Source organism: Acyrthosiphon pisum, chromosome A2, assembly GCF_005508785.2.
Source record: "Acyrthosiphon pisum isolate AL4f chromosome A2, pea_aphid_22Mar2018_4r6ur, whole genome shotgun sequence".
NCBI lineage: Eukaryota > Metazoa > Arthropoda > Insecta > Hemiptera > Aphididae > Acyrthosiphon > Acyrthosiphon pisum.
This window is the reverse complement of record NC_042495.1, coordinates 64139843-64158151: the sequence shown is the minus strand read 5'-3', so window position 1 is coordinate 64158151 and position 18309 is coordinate 64139843. Positions and strand designations below refer to the sequence as shown.

Below are 18309 nucleotides of genomic sequence, written 5' to 3'. Positions count from 1 at the left end.
TTTCATATCTTAGATTTAAAAAGAAAAATTTTTATGAATTTCTAACTCGAAATAATTTGCAAATTTTCGTGATTTTTCCATATTTTGTCATTTTTTGAACTTTAAATGTTTATAAAAAAAAACTGTGACTAACGATTTTTAATATTTTTCATCTGCCTTTGAAACAATATATTAGGAGCCTTCTATTAAATTTTCAAGCTTTTTTATCCAACAAATAAAATTTTATTGATATTTTTAGAAAAAAAACTAAAAAGAAATGGAAAATGAAAATGTCCGTAAAGAGCTCAAAATAAATCAAAATATTTTGAAAATGTTATGGTGTATAGAAAATGCTAAGATAAACATTCAGTCAAAATTTCATATATCTACGGTCATTTGTTTTAAAGTTACACCAAAAACCAAAATCGATTTTCTCGAAAACAGATTTTGCGTAAAAATTCCCGTTTTTCCTTAATTTTTCTTTTGTTTTTCACGGCGCGTTTGAAAACTATTGGAAAAAATTTACTTTTGACCCCCCCAAAGTACCAACTAGATTCACTTTCCTATCAGAAAAGGTACTGTTGAAGAAAATCCAAGCACTTTTACTGTCCTAAAACGTAATGACAGACACAAAAAAAAATAAAAAAATAAAAAAAAAAACACACATCATTGTAAAATCAATACATTCATCGTTCCACTCAGAATCTAAAATAACTATATTAATAATTGATTTTCTTTTCTCAAGATTTTCTTTCATTGCCATAATATGGTGAAATTTTGTGTGAATATAATTCTATCACATATTTAAGTACCTTCCTACTAAAACCTATTATACAACTCTGAAGTCTATGACTATAAGAATTTTTATCTACTTTTCAATATAATTCTACTTAATATAATATACAGCGGAGCCCCTAAGTACCAGACACAATCGATTGATCACTGAAAAACTGTCCACTATTTAGAGAGTTCAGTTGTAGAAAGTTTGTTGTCTGTTCTCAAAAAAAAAAAAAACGTCCGCTATTTAAGGTGGCCATTAGGGGAAGTTAAACTGTATATGCATGTTATTAGTATAGACTATAAACAGCTACTAGCTAGTGTCTCCATAGGTGAAAATTGCGTTTGAGATTATTTTTTTTTTTTTTGGGGGGGGGGGGGGTGCTGAAGCTCTACCATAATAATACTGAATAAGCTTAAAAAAATTTAGGAAAAGTTTGGAAAAGTTTGGAGAGAAATTTCCAGCTTAGTCCCTAACCCCCTCCTATCTGCGCCTATGGCCCGGTCTTATATGTACCACTATTACATCTAATACATCTAATACATCTCATGAGCTTAGATTGGAATACGGTTTGATGTGATAGCTAGGGAATACATTAGTACACATTTTGATCAAATATCAGTTTTTTAATACATTTGGTTTGCAAATGCGCAACATCACTTATATTTTTTTTTAACAGCAACCCTTATTTTTATCGCCAGATATGGATAGATGTTTTCTTTTCATGTCATTTTGATTCATTGACCATATTCCTAATCCTAAAATTGACTAAGATACAGGCTTATAGGTTTTTGAAATTTGAAAATAATTCGATTTTTCTAAAAATCTGACACATTTCAACAATTGTATTCAGTGATTTTTTTTACATGGATTTGAACATTTGTATTATGAAATAAAATGTAAATTACTATCTAGCATATCATTTTTATGTAACGTAATTTTTTTATCTTATAAAATGTTCAGAGTTTCTGAAATTTGGCAGCCACGCATACAGAGAATAATTTGTCGAATGGTGATGTATTTAGAAAATAAGGAGATAAAATTATGAACATTTTAAAAGATAAAAAATAAACGTACTTAAAAATAATATTTTACAAAGTAATTTACATTTTATTTTATAATCAACATTTTTAAATCCATGTAAAAGATCCCTAAATACAATTTTATTGTGCCATGTTTTAGAAATAATAAAAAAATTAAACTCTTTGCAAATTTCAAAATATCTGTAAGCCTCTATTTCAGTCAGTTTTAGGTTTAGAAAGATGGTTGGTGAATCAAAAAAACTAAGAATTAAATTATCTTTCCATATTTTTAGTAACAATAAAAAAGGATGCTGTTCAAAAACACTCGAGTTGTATAATTGCCCATGCGTAAACCAAAGAGACTTAAAAATTGAGTTTTTCTCAAAATGTGTACTAATGTAGTTATCACAATCATACTATCGTCTATCACAACAAATCGTATTTCAATCTAAGGTCGTTGGGCTTAGGATATTTTTATTATTTAATGATACATAGACGTGATACAAGATGAGACATACCGTATACTACCTGTGTAGCCGTGTAGGTATTTGTATATTAATAATAATAAATTAATAGCAATAAATAATTGTATTGTTATTGAGATTGAATGGATTCATTTTAATATTTCAGGATTTAAAAAAAGACTCAGCTGAACTTGATGTCAATGAAGTTGGTGGTATGTTTGTAATTTTAATACTTGGCTGTCTCATAGCATTTTTATTCTCCATACTCGAATTTTTATGGAATATAAGAAAAGTGGCAGTTGAAGAAAAGGTAATATACTTAATAATTATATAACACGATTTATTATAGTTATGGGAACTGTAATATGTTTTATTACTAATATTTTATAACTTGTTAAAAATATTAAGATAAATTGGAACATATACAAATTACAAATGTACCTAGATAGTATACAACATTTAATTTCATGATCCATCATTCACGTTTATGAATCGTGAAATTATAATAAAGTTAATTTAGGTTGGACTATACAAATTGTGTTTTAAAATGATGTATTGTACATAGTAATAATATGATATTAATTAAATTATACATAATATGCAGTAGGTATAACGTATTATAACGCATTATGATACAAGGACAGCTGTGTAAAATATTTAAATATGTACCTAGGTATAAAATATTATATTTAACGGTTATTAACTCTTGATTAAACATATTCAGCCAGTATTCAGTGTATTTTCTTTTTCTTTTTCATATCTATTTTTATATTTTAACAACCATCAAGTAAATATAATATAATATAAAACGAAAAAGAGATTTTAACAATGCAATAGTGATAATAAAACCTAATATTGTTAATATTATATTACAAATTTTCAACCGAAATATTTTACCTATCTATATAAATCTATTCAAAAATAATTGAAAATCAATTCCTACTTAAATAGTTAATTTTAATTATTGTAGTTAACACTATGGGAAGCATTCATGGTGGAGTTGAAATTCGTGCTCAAGTGTCACGGAACATCCAAACCAGTGAGACATGTAGAAGACAGTTCATCGGATGTAACTACTAAATAATGACTTTAATATATTATATAATATAATATTATTGTATTATTGTATTATTAATTTATATATTTATATTATTATACCTAGATATTCTCTTTCGTTAATCGAATCGATTTTTTTTGCTTTAGGCAATCTACCTTACCTACCTTTACCTATCTACCTATAATATGATAATACTCTATTGCGGCTATTTGTATTTTTATATTATGGTTGCGTGCAGTACTATAATAGTTATAGGATAATAGTTAGTTGTAGGTACATAGCCGGCAGAATCGGTTCTGCCGCATTTAAAATTGGATCGTTATTTTAGTATACCTCCGGAGACCGACCGTTATGTAAACAACGACGCGTGTTAAATTCGACGAGAGTTGGGAAAAAAAATAAAAAAACACTCATCCCGACGCTGCCGATGCGACGATGGTCATTATAATATTTGTTTGGCCCGACTTCCAAAGACAACAATATAAAGGTCGTGCTCGCGTGCTAAATAAGCCGCACCGTCGCCGTCGCCGTCGTCGCATTTATTATTATTTTCCAGACGCGCGTATAACCTTTAACCCGGCTGCCAAAGATCGGTATCGTGTCTACAACACACATGATAGGTGGTGGGAAAAAATAATAATATATACGTCGTGGCGTACAATAAATACGCGCTGCTGCGGATTGCCTCCTCAATAATCGTAGATAGGTCATTGCGGCGGTTGTTTAAAATCGGGATAGACACTGGCTACCAGCCCATTACGATTTGCGTGCGCAATCTAAATATAGGTTTTCAGCGGTTTAGCAAGTGTCTCGTGAAAACGCACTATATAATATTATAATGTACGGAATTAATAATCCCGTATAATATTATTATGTACCTACTACATGTGAGAGCAGCCGCTATTATATCCGTTCATTAATTCCACGCGCGACATGCAATCCGCAGCTACTGCAGTGGTGGTCCTGTTCCTGTTGTCCGGTTTTGCGGACTGTGCGGCGGAAGATGTGGAACGCATCACCATCGGTCAGTCATCGATTGAGTATATGTACCTATAATCAAATTATTTTAGTTGTATTATTTTTTTTTTATCTTACAAGCTATTTAAGTATTACCTATACTAATATATAATTATTCTATCGTTACCCGTAATGTTGTTTTAAAAAAACGTGTCCGTGTTATCGTTATTATTATGTGCTCCAGTGGGTCTGTTTCCGTCCGAAGATTCGGTAGAACAAATGGCCTTTGAACTGGCCATACATAAAGTCAACTTGGACCCGACACTTTCGAACGATGTCAAACTTGAAGGCCGAGTAGAAATCGTTGACATCGACGACGGTTATCAGACTAGTAAAATAGGTAAGCAACCAATGACCATTCCGACCTCAAAGATTATAATACAATTTAATATGACGCATCAAGGCCATAGCTGGAATAAATTTTCGGGGGTTTAAGACCAAATTATCATATGTATTTAAATATCTAGTTAAAAAAAACTATCAAAGGTATAAAAAAAATTTCTTTCATAATATTTTGTTAGATAATAATATATCAAGATGAGATATTTTATGGTATTATATAATATTTACATAGATATACATTAAAATAATGAACTGCCATAATTTTACAAAATTTAATTATTACAATATACTGAAGTTAAAATACTAAATTATGATACAATACAAAATAATAATATAACACAGTACATAATACCTACAAAATGTTTTCAGTTTTTTTTTCAGCTTAAATTGTAAATACATTTGTATGGCACAAGATCTGTTTGTCTTTTTTTTCTTTCGCAAAACGGTCAATCACTTCATCTGTACTTATTTTAATATGTCTATGCACATTCAGAAGTGACCTGAGGAATTTCTTAAAAAGTTTTTTTTAACCTTTTTAAGGTAGAGAATGAGCGCTCTGGCGTAGCAGTCGATACTGGTAATATTGCTAATAGTACGACGTTATCGTCGTCTGTCAATAATTAATCGTTATCGTTTACATTCAATCGCTTGTGGGTATATATGTATAATGTATATAAATTTATATACGGTTCGTATTCGCACGATAACCGGATAATATAATATAATTTTTGAAACGATACAAATATATTTAGGTATTTATCTGTATTATGTTTATTATTACGTTTCGAAGTTCAGTTTACTAACTATTTTAAAATTACGGGGGGGGGGGGGGTTGAACCCTCGACCCCCCCCTCCCCCCAAATACGGCCTTGTGACACATATTATAAAGTAGAATCTTGCACATCGTGTATTATAATATATCATGTTGGGTTAGGTGGACGAAATGTATCATTGACGTCCAGAATAAAAAAATTATAATTTGTTCAGCATTTAAGCATTTTATCGATGTACTATCTTGCAACCTATAGGGATCTTTGTAAATTGTAGACAATATTATAATGTAAGTATCGATTCTTTTATGTTTTCGTTTTCGCTATACGTCGCATTATCATCATCACTGCACAGTATGCGAATCTCTTGAGTCTGGCGTCGGAGCTATTTTCGGTCCCGCAGGCTACGAGTCATCGGTCATAGTCCAATCGATATGCGATTCCATGGAAATCCCTCACATAGAAACCCATTGGAAAATGAACCTTAGACAACAACCGAACTATTACATAAACGTTTATCCGGATCCGGTGGTCCTCAGTCGCGGGTATACGGCCATCGTCCGTGACATGGATTGGACATCCTTTACTTTGCTGTATCAGCGAGATGAAGGACTCGCAAGGTTGCAGCACTTAATCCAAGATTATTCTGGACTGACCAAATTATCGGATACTGAATTATCGGCTATTACTATCATAAAGTTATCAGAAAATTACGATTACCGGTAGGCATCAGAAAAATTCATTTACGCATTATTTGGCGTTTGAATTAATTTCTGGACAAAACGATTTTTCAGACCTATGCTCAAAGAGGTCAAAAAATCTCTGGAGAGTCATATTGTCTTGGATTGTGATACAGATATCATATTAACTGTATTGGGGCAAGCTGAAGATGTAGGCCTAATGGACGATTACCACAGTTTTATTATTACTTCTCTGGTTAGTTGAAAAAAAATTTGATCTTGTTGCATTTAAAAGCTTATTAACCATTATTTTACTTTAAGTCTCTCAGCTACAACATTAAGTATTGCGACTATCAGTTGAATATAATAATTTTTCATTTCCTTAAATAATTTATAGTAGTTTGTGATATTTTAGAAAAATAATTTGTAATTTTTTTTATAAGTATTTAATATTCATTAAAGTTTTTACTTAATAACAGTGTACATTGTTTTTAAAATATACGTTTTAAATTAGGTATACATATTTAACTCTTTTAGATTTATTTTGTTTGCATAATATGTAGGTAGCTTTATATTTATTTAACTGTATACGTTAGTGCATTATTTTAGCTAGTCCTAGTTCATATACGATATAAATATTAGTTGGTTATGTATATAATATATACTATAGAATTATTTTATCAATTTATACATTCAAAATACATTAACTTAACTTTGAAGGTTAGATAACTTATTTTATCACTTTTCTGATAAATATAATTTTTTTTTTTTAATGTGTATTTCATATTTATAAATTATGATGCGTTATTACTTATTCATACATCGTCTTCAGGACGCACACACTATAGATTATGGTCACTTACAATTTAAACGTACCAATATCACTGCAGTGAAATTAATAGATCCATCAAGTCCAACAGTGACTAATATAATGGCAGATCTTGAATTCGTTCAACAGAGAATGAATTTGAATATGGAAGTATTTCGAGCAGAGACTATTACAGTAATATACTGTTATTATTTATTGTTAAACAAATTAAAACAAAATTTGTTTATCTCTTCGTATTTCTATACACAATCAGGTCAACGCGTTATTGATGTTTGATGCAGTCAATGTGTATGCTAAAGCGTTGCGTGGTATTGGTGGCACAAAAGCTATCAAGGCCGAACCGAACAGTTGTGCAAATCGATCGATTACTGGATGGTCCAGTGGATTTAGTCTTATCAACTTCATGAGAGTCGTAAGTCACTATTAGATTTCACAATAATTGCGTGTCCGATACGATAAATTTGATCAGGAAAAAACAATTTTAAATTCTTAGCGGTGTGATGAATGTTTTGGTACAGGTACCTACTACCTACTATGATTTTGAAGCAATAAAAATCCTTTAATAATCAATTTTGATGGTAGTTTCTGATAGAAAACTAGATGAAATTGATACTTTGGGAGATAAAAAGTAAGCTATTTCCAGTATTTATCAAAACGATTAAAAAAAAACCATAAACAACTGCAGAGACTTGAAACTTTCAAAATATTTTCTGCACTTTTGAAATTTTCTATTTCTTTCGATTAAATATGATTCAATTTTTGTTTATAAGTTAAAAAGCTTGGAAATTTAATACAATGTTTCTCATGAGTTGATCTTACAGTACCTATTCGAAAAATATCAAAAATACATAGATTTTTTATAGGTGTTTAAATTCATAACTTAGACTGAATTGGATATTCTATCAAAATAATAACGATTTTAGTATAGTATAATTAAAGTTTGTTGTAATCCAAAAAATATTAATCAAAGGAACTTGAAACTCTCTGTCATTACGTATATTATTATTTTCTATACCCAATGAAATTTCAAAAATATTTAGACTAATTTTATACTACCTATTTAGTATTTATAAAATATTATACCAAGTACCTTTTCACTCGGTTCTAGGGTACGCGGTATTAACAATGATATAATAATATGATGTATACAATTTATTATAATAATTAATAAGTATAACTAATAAATAATAAAATATAAAATATTATACATGAGATTTTCTTGTACAAAAATAACAACATTCTATTAATAGAAAGTAAATTATTAATTTTAATATAAATACCAAATAAAAATGTTTCTATAAAAATATTCTGACAAATCTTCTTCGTTCAGAATCGTTTTTTTTATGCTATGATTTATCATTGAATACAAATTTAACACATCTATTACAGTGATTTACTGAGTGCCTCACTCAAAACCTTCGGTTCTATTCTATACAGTAGAGCGACCTTCCCAGATTTTTAGATTCTGAGTGAAACGATGAATGAATTGATTTTACAATGATGTGTGTTTTTTTTTAAATTTATTTTATTTTTTTTTTGTGTTTGTCATTACCTTTTAGGACAGTAAAAATGCTTAGATTTTCTTCAATAGTATCTTTTCTGATATGAAAGTGAATCTAGTTGGTACTTTGGAGGGTCCCAGTAGTTTTCGAAAGCGCCGTGAAAAACCAAAGAAAAATTAAGGAAAAACGGGAATTTTTACGCAAAATCTGTTTTCGAGAAAATTGACTTTGGTTTTTGGTGCAACTCTTAAACAAATGACCGTAGGTACATGCAATTTTAACTGAATGTTTATATTAGCATTTTTTATACACCATAACATTTTCCAGATATTTAGACTTATTTTGAGCTGTTTACGGACATTTACAGTTTCTATTTTTTTTAGTCTTTTTTTCTTTAAATATCAATACAATTTTATTTGTTGGTTAAAAAAGCTTGACAATTTAATAGAAGGCTCCTAGTATATAGTTTCAATAGCAGATGAAAAAAATTAAAAATCCATAGTCGCAATTTTTTTTATAAGCATCTAAAGTTCAAATATTGACAAAATACGTATAAATGACGAACATTTGCAAATTATTTTCAGTTAGAAATTTATGAAAAATTTTCTTTTCAAATCTAAGATTTGAAAATGTAATACAAGATTCCCCATAAGTTTGTCTACCTTTTACAAAAAAAAAATGTCAACAAGCAATTCAAATTAAATTTATATGAGCGTTTGAAATTCATATTTTTTCAACATTTGATATTCACTCGATTTCTCGTGTAACGATTTTCTTATTTTGTTGTAATAAAAAAACGAATGACTGTAGATACTTGAAAATTTCACTGAATGTTCATATTAGCATTTTCTATATACGATAAAATTTTGAAAATAATTTGACTCTTTTTGAGCTGTTGACGGACATTGTCAGTTTTCAATTTTTTTAGTTTTTTTCCATAAATATCAATAAAATTGTATTTGATGGGTAAAAAAGTGTGAAAATACAAGGCTCCTGATATATTGTTACAATAGCAGTTTAAAAATATTAAAAATACATAGACACAATTTTTTTTTATAAGCATTTAAAGATCGAATTTATCAAATTTAAAATTGAATAATTATTTCGTAGCTAAAAATTTATAAAATGTTCAACTTTTATATCTAAGGATTGAAAATTTAAAACAAGATTCTACGTAAGTAGTTAATTCTGTTACAATTCTGTTAAAATTATGCTATTATATATCTATGATAGTATCACGGTTTGTTGTTGATGTATAACACGTTATAAGTACCTAATGGATATTGCGATATGGTTAATTTGAAATTTATTATAGGTCAATTTTTTTTTAATACCATAGATAAGTATATAATATGTCTTATACCTAGACTGACATACCGTCTCCGCTCAGAATCGTTTTTCTTATACTATGATATTATATCATCGAATTCAAAATTAATATCATCCATTATACAGTGACCCACTTGTAATCTACTGTACAGCAAAGCGACATCCACTTGCCCACCTTTTTTTATTTTATATATCATTTTTTTTAAATTAAAAAAAAAAAACATTTTAAATTAACTTTATTATATTTTTGAGTATAAATATATTTATGATATCGAATTGATGCAGGGAGTAATACATCCACAGCGTAATATATTGTTTAGGTTCGGTACAGTTCAGCCGCTTTTATCTATAAGTTACGAAATAATAGTATATTGTGTGGCAATGGCGGGAAATGGCCTTCCCACACGAGCCACACATACTATTTTTTGTCACGCCCCTGCGTTCATGGAAAAGGTTATGCAGGGATCTATGCAACAATCATAGACTTTTCTACAAAATATGTTTATGCGTCATGCAAGGAGGTTATACTATAAATTTAAGATGTAACCAAAAGCTTATGTTTTGTAAGGACCGTGGTAGGTATACATTTTAGTTTCTGGTTGTGCAGGGGATACGCGCCCGGCGACCGGCACTTTTGGGGATTTCTTGAAATTTTCTTCTTTTCCGCCCGGCACTTTTTGGGATTTCCTCTTTTCCACCCGGCACTTTGGGGATTTCCTCTTTTCCGCCCGCTGGACAGAAAATGGTTGCTTTCGAACGCTTCAACCGTGGTCGAAAACCAAACTTTCGGTGCAGGCGTGACAAAAAAATATTTTAATAAATGGTAATATTTGTATTTACTATATTTTGGTACAGTTAATATGAAAAAAACAATTGACAAACGGTACGACTGTACGAAATTGGATTTATTACTAATATTTTATTATTATGATGACTGATAGCCGGTATTAGGTGTTACTACCTAGTTATTGCAACGACTAGATAAAATTCGGTGTTTAGGTAGAAACCGATGGTCTCACAGGCAAATTGCGATTCGACCAAGATTCTGGGTATAGGAATTATTTCACATTGGAAATGGTTGAGTTGACAAATACGGGGTTCAAGAAGATCGGTGTTTGGGATCCGCAAAAAGAAATGTCGTACACGAGAACTAGGAATCAAATGCTGGATGATCTGGTGAACGCAAACATGAACAAGACTTTCATTGTCGCATCAAAAATTGTTAGTTACGGGTATTATACCGACAGTCGTACGGGAATGAAATATTTAATCGATAACATTGAATTTACATAGACGGAGCCGTACATGATGTTGAAAGAAGATCATAAAAATCGCGTTGGCAATGATAAGTACGAGGGATACGTGGTTGATTTAATACATATGATTTCGGAAGAGATCAACATCACGTACGAGTTCAAATTGCGGAACGATGGTAACGGAAAAAAAGACAAGAAGACTGGCAAATGGGACGGACTTATCGGAGAAGTTCATGAACTGGTAATTATTATTATGTATAATGTATAATAATATACTTCAGTACTAATGTTACTTGAGTATTTAAGTAAATGTATACAAATGTAAATATTTTTATTATAGGTAGGTATGTTATATATATAACATGAATACATAATATGTAGGTATAATGTATAAAATAACATAATTTATACATATAACGGAAATGGGCCCTATAACAAAATTACTAGTGAATAGTGATGGGTCGAACTGTTTGAATCTCGAATCGAACAAAATAACATTTATATATATTTAACAAAATAATATAATATAGCAAAAGTAATTGTTGTGTACGTCACGCAAAGGTTTGGCGTATATAAAAGATATATTTCGATTTCCTATTCCCAAACCGTTAAAATAGTAGATTATTCATAGGTACCTGCTGTAAAAGCTTATTTAAATTCTCCTTTTGGTGACCACAATAATGAGTACTACACAAAAGTATACCTAATTAAATAAGGTCCAACAGGACTTACACTATACAATTCTAAGGTTACTTTACTCTCGAACAACTGACCACGATAACGAGTACTGGATGTTTAAGGGTGAGATCTCTTTAACCTATAGACAGCGTTTTACTATTTCTCAGCTGACCACGATAACGAGTATTGGATCAGAAAATAAGTATATAACAGGGTTTTGACTACTTCAAAAGTGTTTTTCCGCCACAAACGTCTCTGTACGCGCACGTGAGATAGAATACTCTAAACTATACTCTAAACCTAACCATGCCGGAGTAAAGAAAAACAAGTAACACTTGGTTAAAAATAAACTAAAATATAATAAAAAGATATTTTAAAAAACCAACAATTAAAAAAGTAAAAATACTGGTTGTTAGCTACGACACCTTGCAAAAAATCAAACAGTCCCGTCGTGGACGTCACCTTATGTAATCGATGACATTTTGTTGACCAGCATTCATTGACGTCTGATTTGTATGTAATCATAATTTTAATATTTCATAGTAAACGTTTCTTTTTTTAAAGTCATGTATATATAAGCAACATAATTCAAATGTAATATAATTGTAAAATTTATTTGATTCCCTACTATATAATGCATTCACCAAAAAAAATATTCAATGTATATTTTAAATATAATGTATTTGAGATTTAAGTGGCATTTGAAGCAAATAGCTAATTGTTTTTTGTTTCAAGAGAGCCGACTTAGCTGTTTGCGATCTGACCATCACACACGACAGGAGGACGGCAGTTGATTTTACGACTCCTTTCATGAATTTGGGTAAAGCTATATAATTATTATATTATTATATATTTATTGCATAGGTATTAATATATATTATATGAAATGTTCGCTTAGCTAGTAAATAATTTTAAATTGTACCAACCATTGCGATTTTCGTGTTGTAACTAATAATTATGATTATTGAATAATATAATAAATTAACTTGAAATAATAGGAATTAGCATCTTGTTCAGTAAACCAAAAGAACCAGAAACAAATTTATTCTCTTTCACCCAACCCTTATCGTTTCATGTGTGGGTATATACTGCGACTGCATACTTGGGTCTATCAATTATTCTATATATATTAGCTAGGTTAGTATGTGCACACATATTATGAAAAAACTTTTATGGTTCTAAACGTTGTGTAAAAACTATTATTATTATTATTTTTTTTTAGGATTACTCCTAACGAGTGGCAAAATCCTCATCCATGTGCATCGGAGCCTGAAGAACTCGAGAACTCGTTGTCTTTAATAAATTGTTTATGGTTTTCTTTGGGGTCTATATTATGCCAGGGGAGTGAAGTATTGCCGAGGTAAATAATATTATGTAAATATCCAAATGATAACATAGGTGTATATTGGACATAAAATGTCAGTGGTATTAATCTTTCAAACAAATTACCAAGATATTATAATAAGTTATATTCATTTTTTTTTTTTTTATACGTATCAAAAAAGATTACTGGGCCTCACTGAGTTAAAAACTCACGTGAAAAATAAATTTGTATATATTATATAGCTAGGTAGTATTATATTTATACAGAGTTACACAATATGGACTCCCGGCTATCTCCCTTGCATAATATTATATAGTACCTACTATATTTTACCAATGTATAGGCAATGCTTGAATTTAGAAAAAATTAGAAGGGGGATGCAAAAGCGTACCTGAATATTGAAATATCTTATTGATTTGGATAAATAATAAGGATACGCATAATTATTTTATACTAAGAAATGGGAGTACGACCGCGCCATCGCGTCACCCCCTCAATTCAAATTTCAAGCATTGCATATAGTTAATTAATAATAATTAAAATGTAATATAATATTTAAATGTGTACAATCTATAAAATATAATATTAAAAAAAATACAAACTATTCGAAATTAATGTCTTGATTAGACCTCCCTGCCTCCTCCAAACAAAAAAGTATAGGTTGCGCTTGAATTACTCACAAAGGTTTAAAATATTTTCTTGTATAATATAATAAAACTAGATATGCATTTTTCCTTTTTTTTTTCTAGCACAGACTCTATCATGTGCTCCAATCTAATTTCCCCGTATCTCATGATCATAATACAATATTGTAATATACATTTTCAAAAGTAAAATTTCAACCACACGGCGTTTTAGATAGGCAATTTAACTACACGTCATTAAAATAATTTGGAGCCCTTTTTCACCGATGAATAATCATACATAATTTTAATTTTGTGTTACAAATGTGACTACCTATATAGCTGTAATAATAATGTTCTAGAGCTTTTTCAACAAGAGTGTGCGCGTCGATGTGGTGGTTTTTTGCATTAATCGTAACGCAGTCATACACTGCTAATTGGACCGCATTTTTAACATCAAGTCGAAAGGAGTCTGCGATCAAAAGAGTTGAGGATCTAGACAAACAGTCGACCATAAAATATGGATGCGTTAGAGGGCAATCGACTGCCGGGTTTTTTGAGGTTATACCAAATTTTTTGTTTATTTACCAGTTACTATTCATTTCTTTAGATTTTGTATTAATGTTTTTGATTTAGAACTCTGACGTGAACCTTTATCAGAAAATGTATAGCGTAATGGAAACATACGGTGACACGGTTATGATGTATGACAATAAACAGGGTGTAGACCGAGTAAAAAAAGAAAGAGAAGCCTATGCTTTTTTTATGGAGTCCAGTACAATTGAGTATGAAGTCCAGAGAAATTGTGATTTGACAGAAGTAGGAACTTGGTTGGATAACAAAGCATATGGAATCGCAATGCCTTTTAGTGAGTTTATGTCCAATTAATTTTAAACTGAAGTAAGCTTAAAATTATTTTTGTTATAAAATAATAATCATAATTGAACCAAATATCTACCTGTTGCTTTAATTATTTATTCCCTAACTTTTCATTGCATAAATGTTACTACTTAAATATGTGACCATTACACCATACTTTGATTTATCGTTTAAATAAACTTATTATAGTAATAAAGTGACACATTGCTTTAATTAAAATATGTAATAGTCTGACGCAGTGGCGTATTTAGGAATTTGTCATGGGGAGGGTCCAGATCATTTTCAGAACACAGAGCCGTGGGGAGCTTATAAGTCCATGTAAAATTTTTAAGTTTTTAATCATCTAATTATTACACCATGACACGAGATTTTTGTTTATTAGATTCTAATATATATAAAAATCTCGTGTCACGGTGTTAGTGTACGAACTCCTCCGTAACAGCTCCATCGATTTGGATAAAAAAAGTTTTGTTGATTTAGTAGGTACAAGAATAGGACGTAAAGTACTTTTCATCATCCTAGCCCCACCCGGGGAGTTGTTCAAATGGGGATTTTGAATTTGCTGTGGCAATGTAAATACTGTGCAAAATCAAAATGTGATATTGGCAATGAAAATTTATAAAAAAAAAAAAATCACGATATTAATTGAACATTTTAACAATTGAAGCGATAAAACTTGTTTTTCTTAATCATGTAAAAACACAAAATTTAACACATACGAGACACGGAGCATTGAGCATTGGGAGAGGTCCGGACCCCATGGACCCCCCCCCCCTTCGTAAATACGCCACTGGTCTGACGTTAAGTTACATCTTAATTTGAAAAATTAATTACATTAAATATTATACTTTTTGATTTAATGATGCCATTTATCTATGATTATACAATATTCATTTTCAGATGCTCCACATAGAACGGCAGTCAGTATGGCGTTATTAAAACTTTCCGAATCTGGGAAGCTAATGGAACTAAAAGACAAATGGTGGTCGGTATCTGAAGACAAAATGTGTCCAGTAATACTTTTTATTAGATTAATTATAATGTTGAAAAATATTAATATAAACTGGTAATGTTTCAGATACCTAAAAAAGATTCTGCAGAGCTAGACGTAAATGAAGTGGGAGGGATGTTCGTCATTCTTATTTTGGGGTGTATGTTAGGATTTCTATTCTCACTATTGGAATTCTTATGGAACATTCGAAAAGTGGCAGTCGCAGAAAAAGTAATATCAATAACATTATTTTTTATAATAGTTAAACGTGTTCATTTCTTTTATTTATCATTTAAAATTGAAAATTTTTATACATTTTTTTTTTTATTTCATAATAATATCTTTGTTGAATTTTCTTATATAGATACAGTTTATAGTTTTTGAGATCAATTATTAATATTTTAATAGGTACCTACATAGTTTTATAGATATTGATCATGCGCAACTATTACAACTATTGTTGTTAACATTGTATTGCTAATAACTCCATAAACATAGTCATACTTGTATAAGCTCTGCCATGGTTTCATTTAACTGTTTATAATGGAGAGGGGAGGGTCAAAGTTTTGAAAATTGATAAAAACCAATCGCAAGGTAATTTCCAATTATTACATTTTTATCTCAATGCAATTGCTTTTAAATGTAATTTTAAATGTATTGTCATAGTCACAAATTGCATATTTTTTTTCGCATTAAAGACTAGTGGGGACAAATAAATATATAATATAGTGCCAGCATCAATTTTGACATTTTAGATTTTTAACTTAGCCAAACAAATTAAATTACAATACTTAACACGTCTGCTATAAGGTCAACTTAAAATGTTAAAAATATTAAATAATATTCTATAACGTTTATAAGCTTACTTATCTTGTTGCTATTATTGTTGTATAATTATATTAGGTAATTTATATTATGGCATTCCCAGTATAAAATCCGATTGGCGTTAATTTATAAAATAAATAAATAAATATTCGAGGTTCTGTAGTCACAGATAAAGCTTTTAATAGAAGCTTAGTTATTAGTAAATAGTTTTAGAATTTTTACTGTGCCAATTGGTACTATTACACAATGTGTACTTATGGTAGATACACAACACTTTTGTTTATGTTCCTCAAAATTAAAAAATACATATTTTATCACCAACAACCCACATGCATCGGGGTGTCGTCTACAAGTAGTTAGGGGTTGTGAGAAAGTCGAGTGTAACCGTTTTCCGCCAAAATAACCCTCGCCCGTTATCACCATGACCATTTTCCGCCAAAGGTTATATTTTTTTTATATAGTAAATATTGAATGTGTTAAAATATGTTTGGGAGACGGAGTGGCCGAGTGGATTAAGGCGCTAGTTATTACGCACACGGGAGCCGGTTTGATGCCAGCCGTGGGTGGCATTTTTCTTCGGGCAAGTCATGGTTTCCGGAGAGAAGTGTTGCCATCCCCAACTCGGACATGGCAGATATACCTACTGGTACCCACTAAAAAATCTGCCAAACCAAAACACACGTGTTTAAACTTACAGTACTTCCCTCCACAGTAAAAACCACCCAATGGCCTAAGTTTCCGAGGGTTAATTAATAAAAAAAAAATTAAAAAATAAAAATTATAAAAATAAAAATTATATAAAAAGAACAAAATTCAAACATATTTATTTTTATTTTTTTTAAAAAAAAATTACAGTCTACTCAATGGCACGATGAGTAAATGTGAATTTAGATAACGTACAGTTATTAAGACATATTAGTCACAAGGAGAAACAATCATAATAAATTATACATATTTTGATACGTTTGGAGAAAGCAGCCACCCATTAGCGACACTTACAGTTTTTTATAATTTGGATTATAAACTTGTGATGTTTCAAATTATAAATATTTACATTTATACTGTTTATACCTACTATTCGTTTTTATTTTAATTTTATATTTTAATATGGTTAATATCAGTCGTCTGTGATACAAGGCGAGGCGAGTACATTTTAATCATTACTATTTGATGGACTTAGGTTCAGGGGCTCTCAAGAAATATCTCAAATAATTTATTAACTTTTATCGGTGGAAAACGGAAACCCCCAGCAAGGCTTGCCTTGTCCTCTTCCCCCAAATTACCTCACTGAGTATAGAATGATATAAAATGTATTATCGTTTATTATAAATAATCTTTTTGCAGTTATCGCCGTGGGAGGCATTCAAGCTGGAGCTGAAATTTGTGCTTAAATGCCACCATTCAACTAAACCAGTCAGACACACTACATATTCGGATGAACCGTCTTCAGAAGACTAAATTTCTAAATTTCATATTTATATTTATATGTCAATGTCATGATAATATATAAAGAGTAGTTATATTGGGTAATAATAAAAAAAATATTATTAATTGTTTAATGTATAATTCAATGATATTTTTATTTTTATTATGAAAAAAATTATACTTAATGCGTGAAAACAATTTTTCTATGACATGTGAATCTATAAACTATTTTTGTTAACTATACATTCAATTATTTCCTATTCTGTTCATTTGCAAAATTATTTAGTACAACTTTTGAGTTTTAAATATAGGTATATTTAACATAAATATACGTCAATTTATTCTATATTTCTATGTTCCTATCATATTTTGTTTTCTAACTTAGAAAAACAGTCAGTAATTAGTGCTAATTCATACGACGTTGAATTAACAAGTTTGACAGTAATTGGATATTCGTGCATAAAATAACAATATTAGTTATTTGTATTGCAACCCAAATTTTTATTTTCTATACTCAATATATTTTCCAAAATATTTAG

The 18309-nt window shown here is 29.9% G+C and overlaps 2 protein-coding genes across 2 annotated transcripts in view; both read left to right on the top strand.

The window, feature by feature from the left end:
* The window catches only part of LOC103308569 (glutamate receptor ionotropic, kainate 1), a 19541-nt gene extending 16125 nt beyond the window's left edge, over window positions 1–3416 (top strand). Inside the window, exons 14-15 of the mRNA XM_029489968.1 lie at window positions 2410–2553; window positions 3214–3416. Coding sequence (XP_029345828.1) covers window positions 2410–2553; window positions 3214–3327 — 258 coding nt within the window. The 3' untranslated portion in view covers window positions 3328–3416. The remainder of the gene's footprint in view (window positions 1–2409; window positions 2554–3213) is intronic.
* Window positions 3417–3975: 559 nt separating this feature from the next.
* Window positions 3976–17908, top strand: LOC100168111 (glutamate receptor ionotropic, kainate 2). Its single transcript, XM_008182165.3, has 16 exons — window positions 3976–4324; window positions 4502–4657; window positions 5785–6151; window positions 6224–6365; window positions 6942–7112; window positions 7192–7350; window positions 10769–10990; window positions 11063–11266; window positions 12439–12523; window positions 12702–12840; window positions 12926–13063; window positions 14013–14211; window positions 14287–14518; window positions 15430–15542; window positions 15608–15751; window positions 17690–17908. The coding sequence occupies exons 1-16, from the start codon at window positions 4234–4236 to the stop codon at window positions 17801–17803; spliced, it is 2676 nt and encodes an 891-aa protein (XP_008180387.1). The 5' UTR covers window positions 3976–4233; the 3' UTR covers window positions 17804–17908.
* The last annotated feature ends 401 nt before the right edge of the window (window positions 17909–18309 follow it).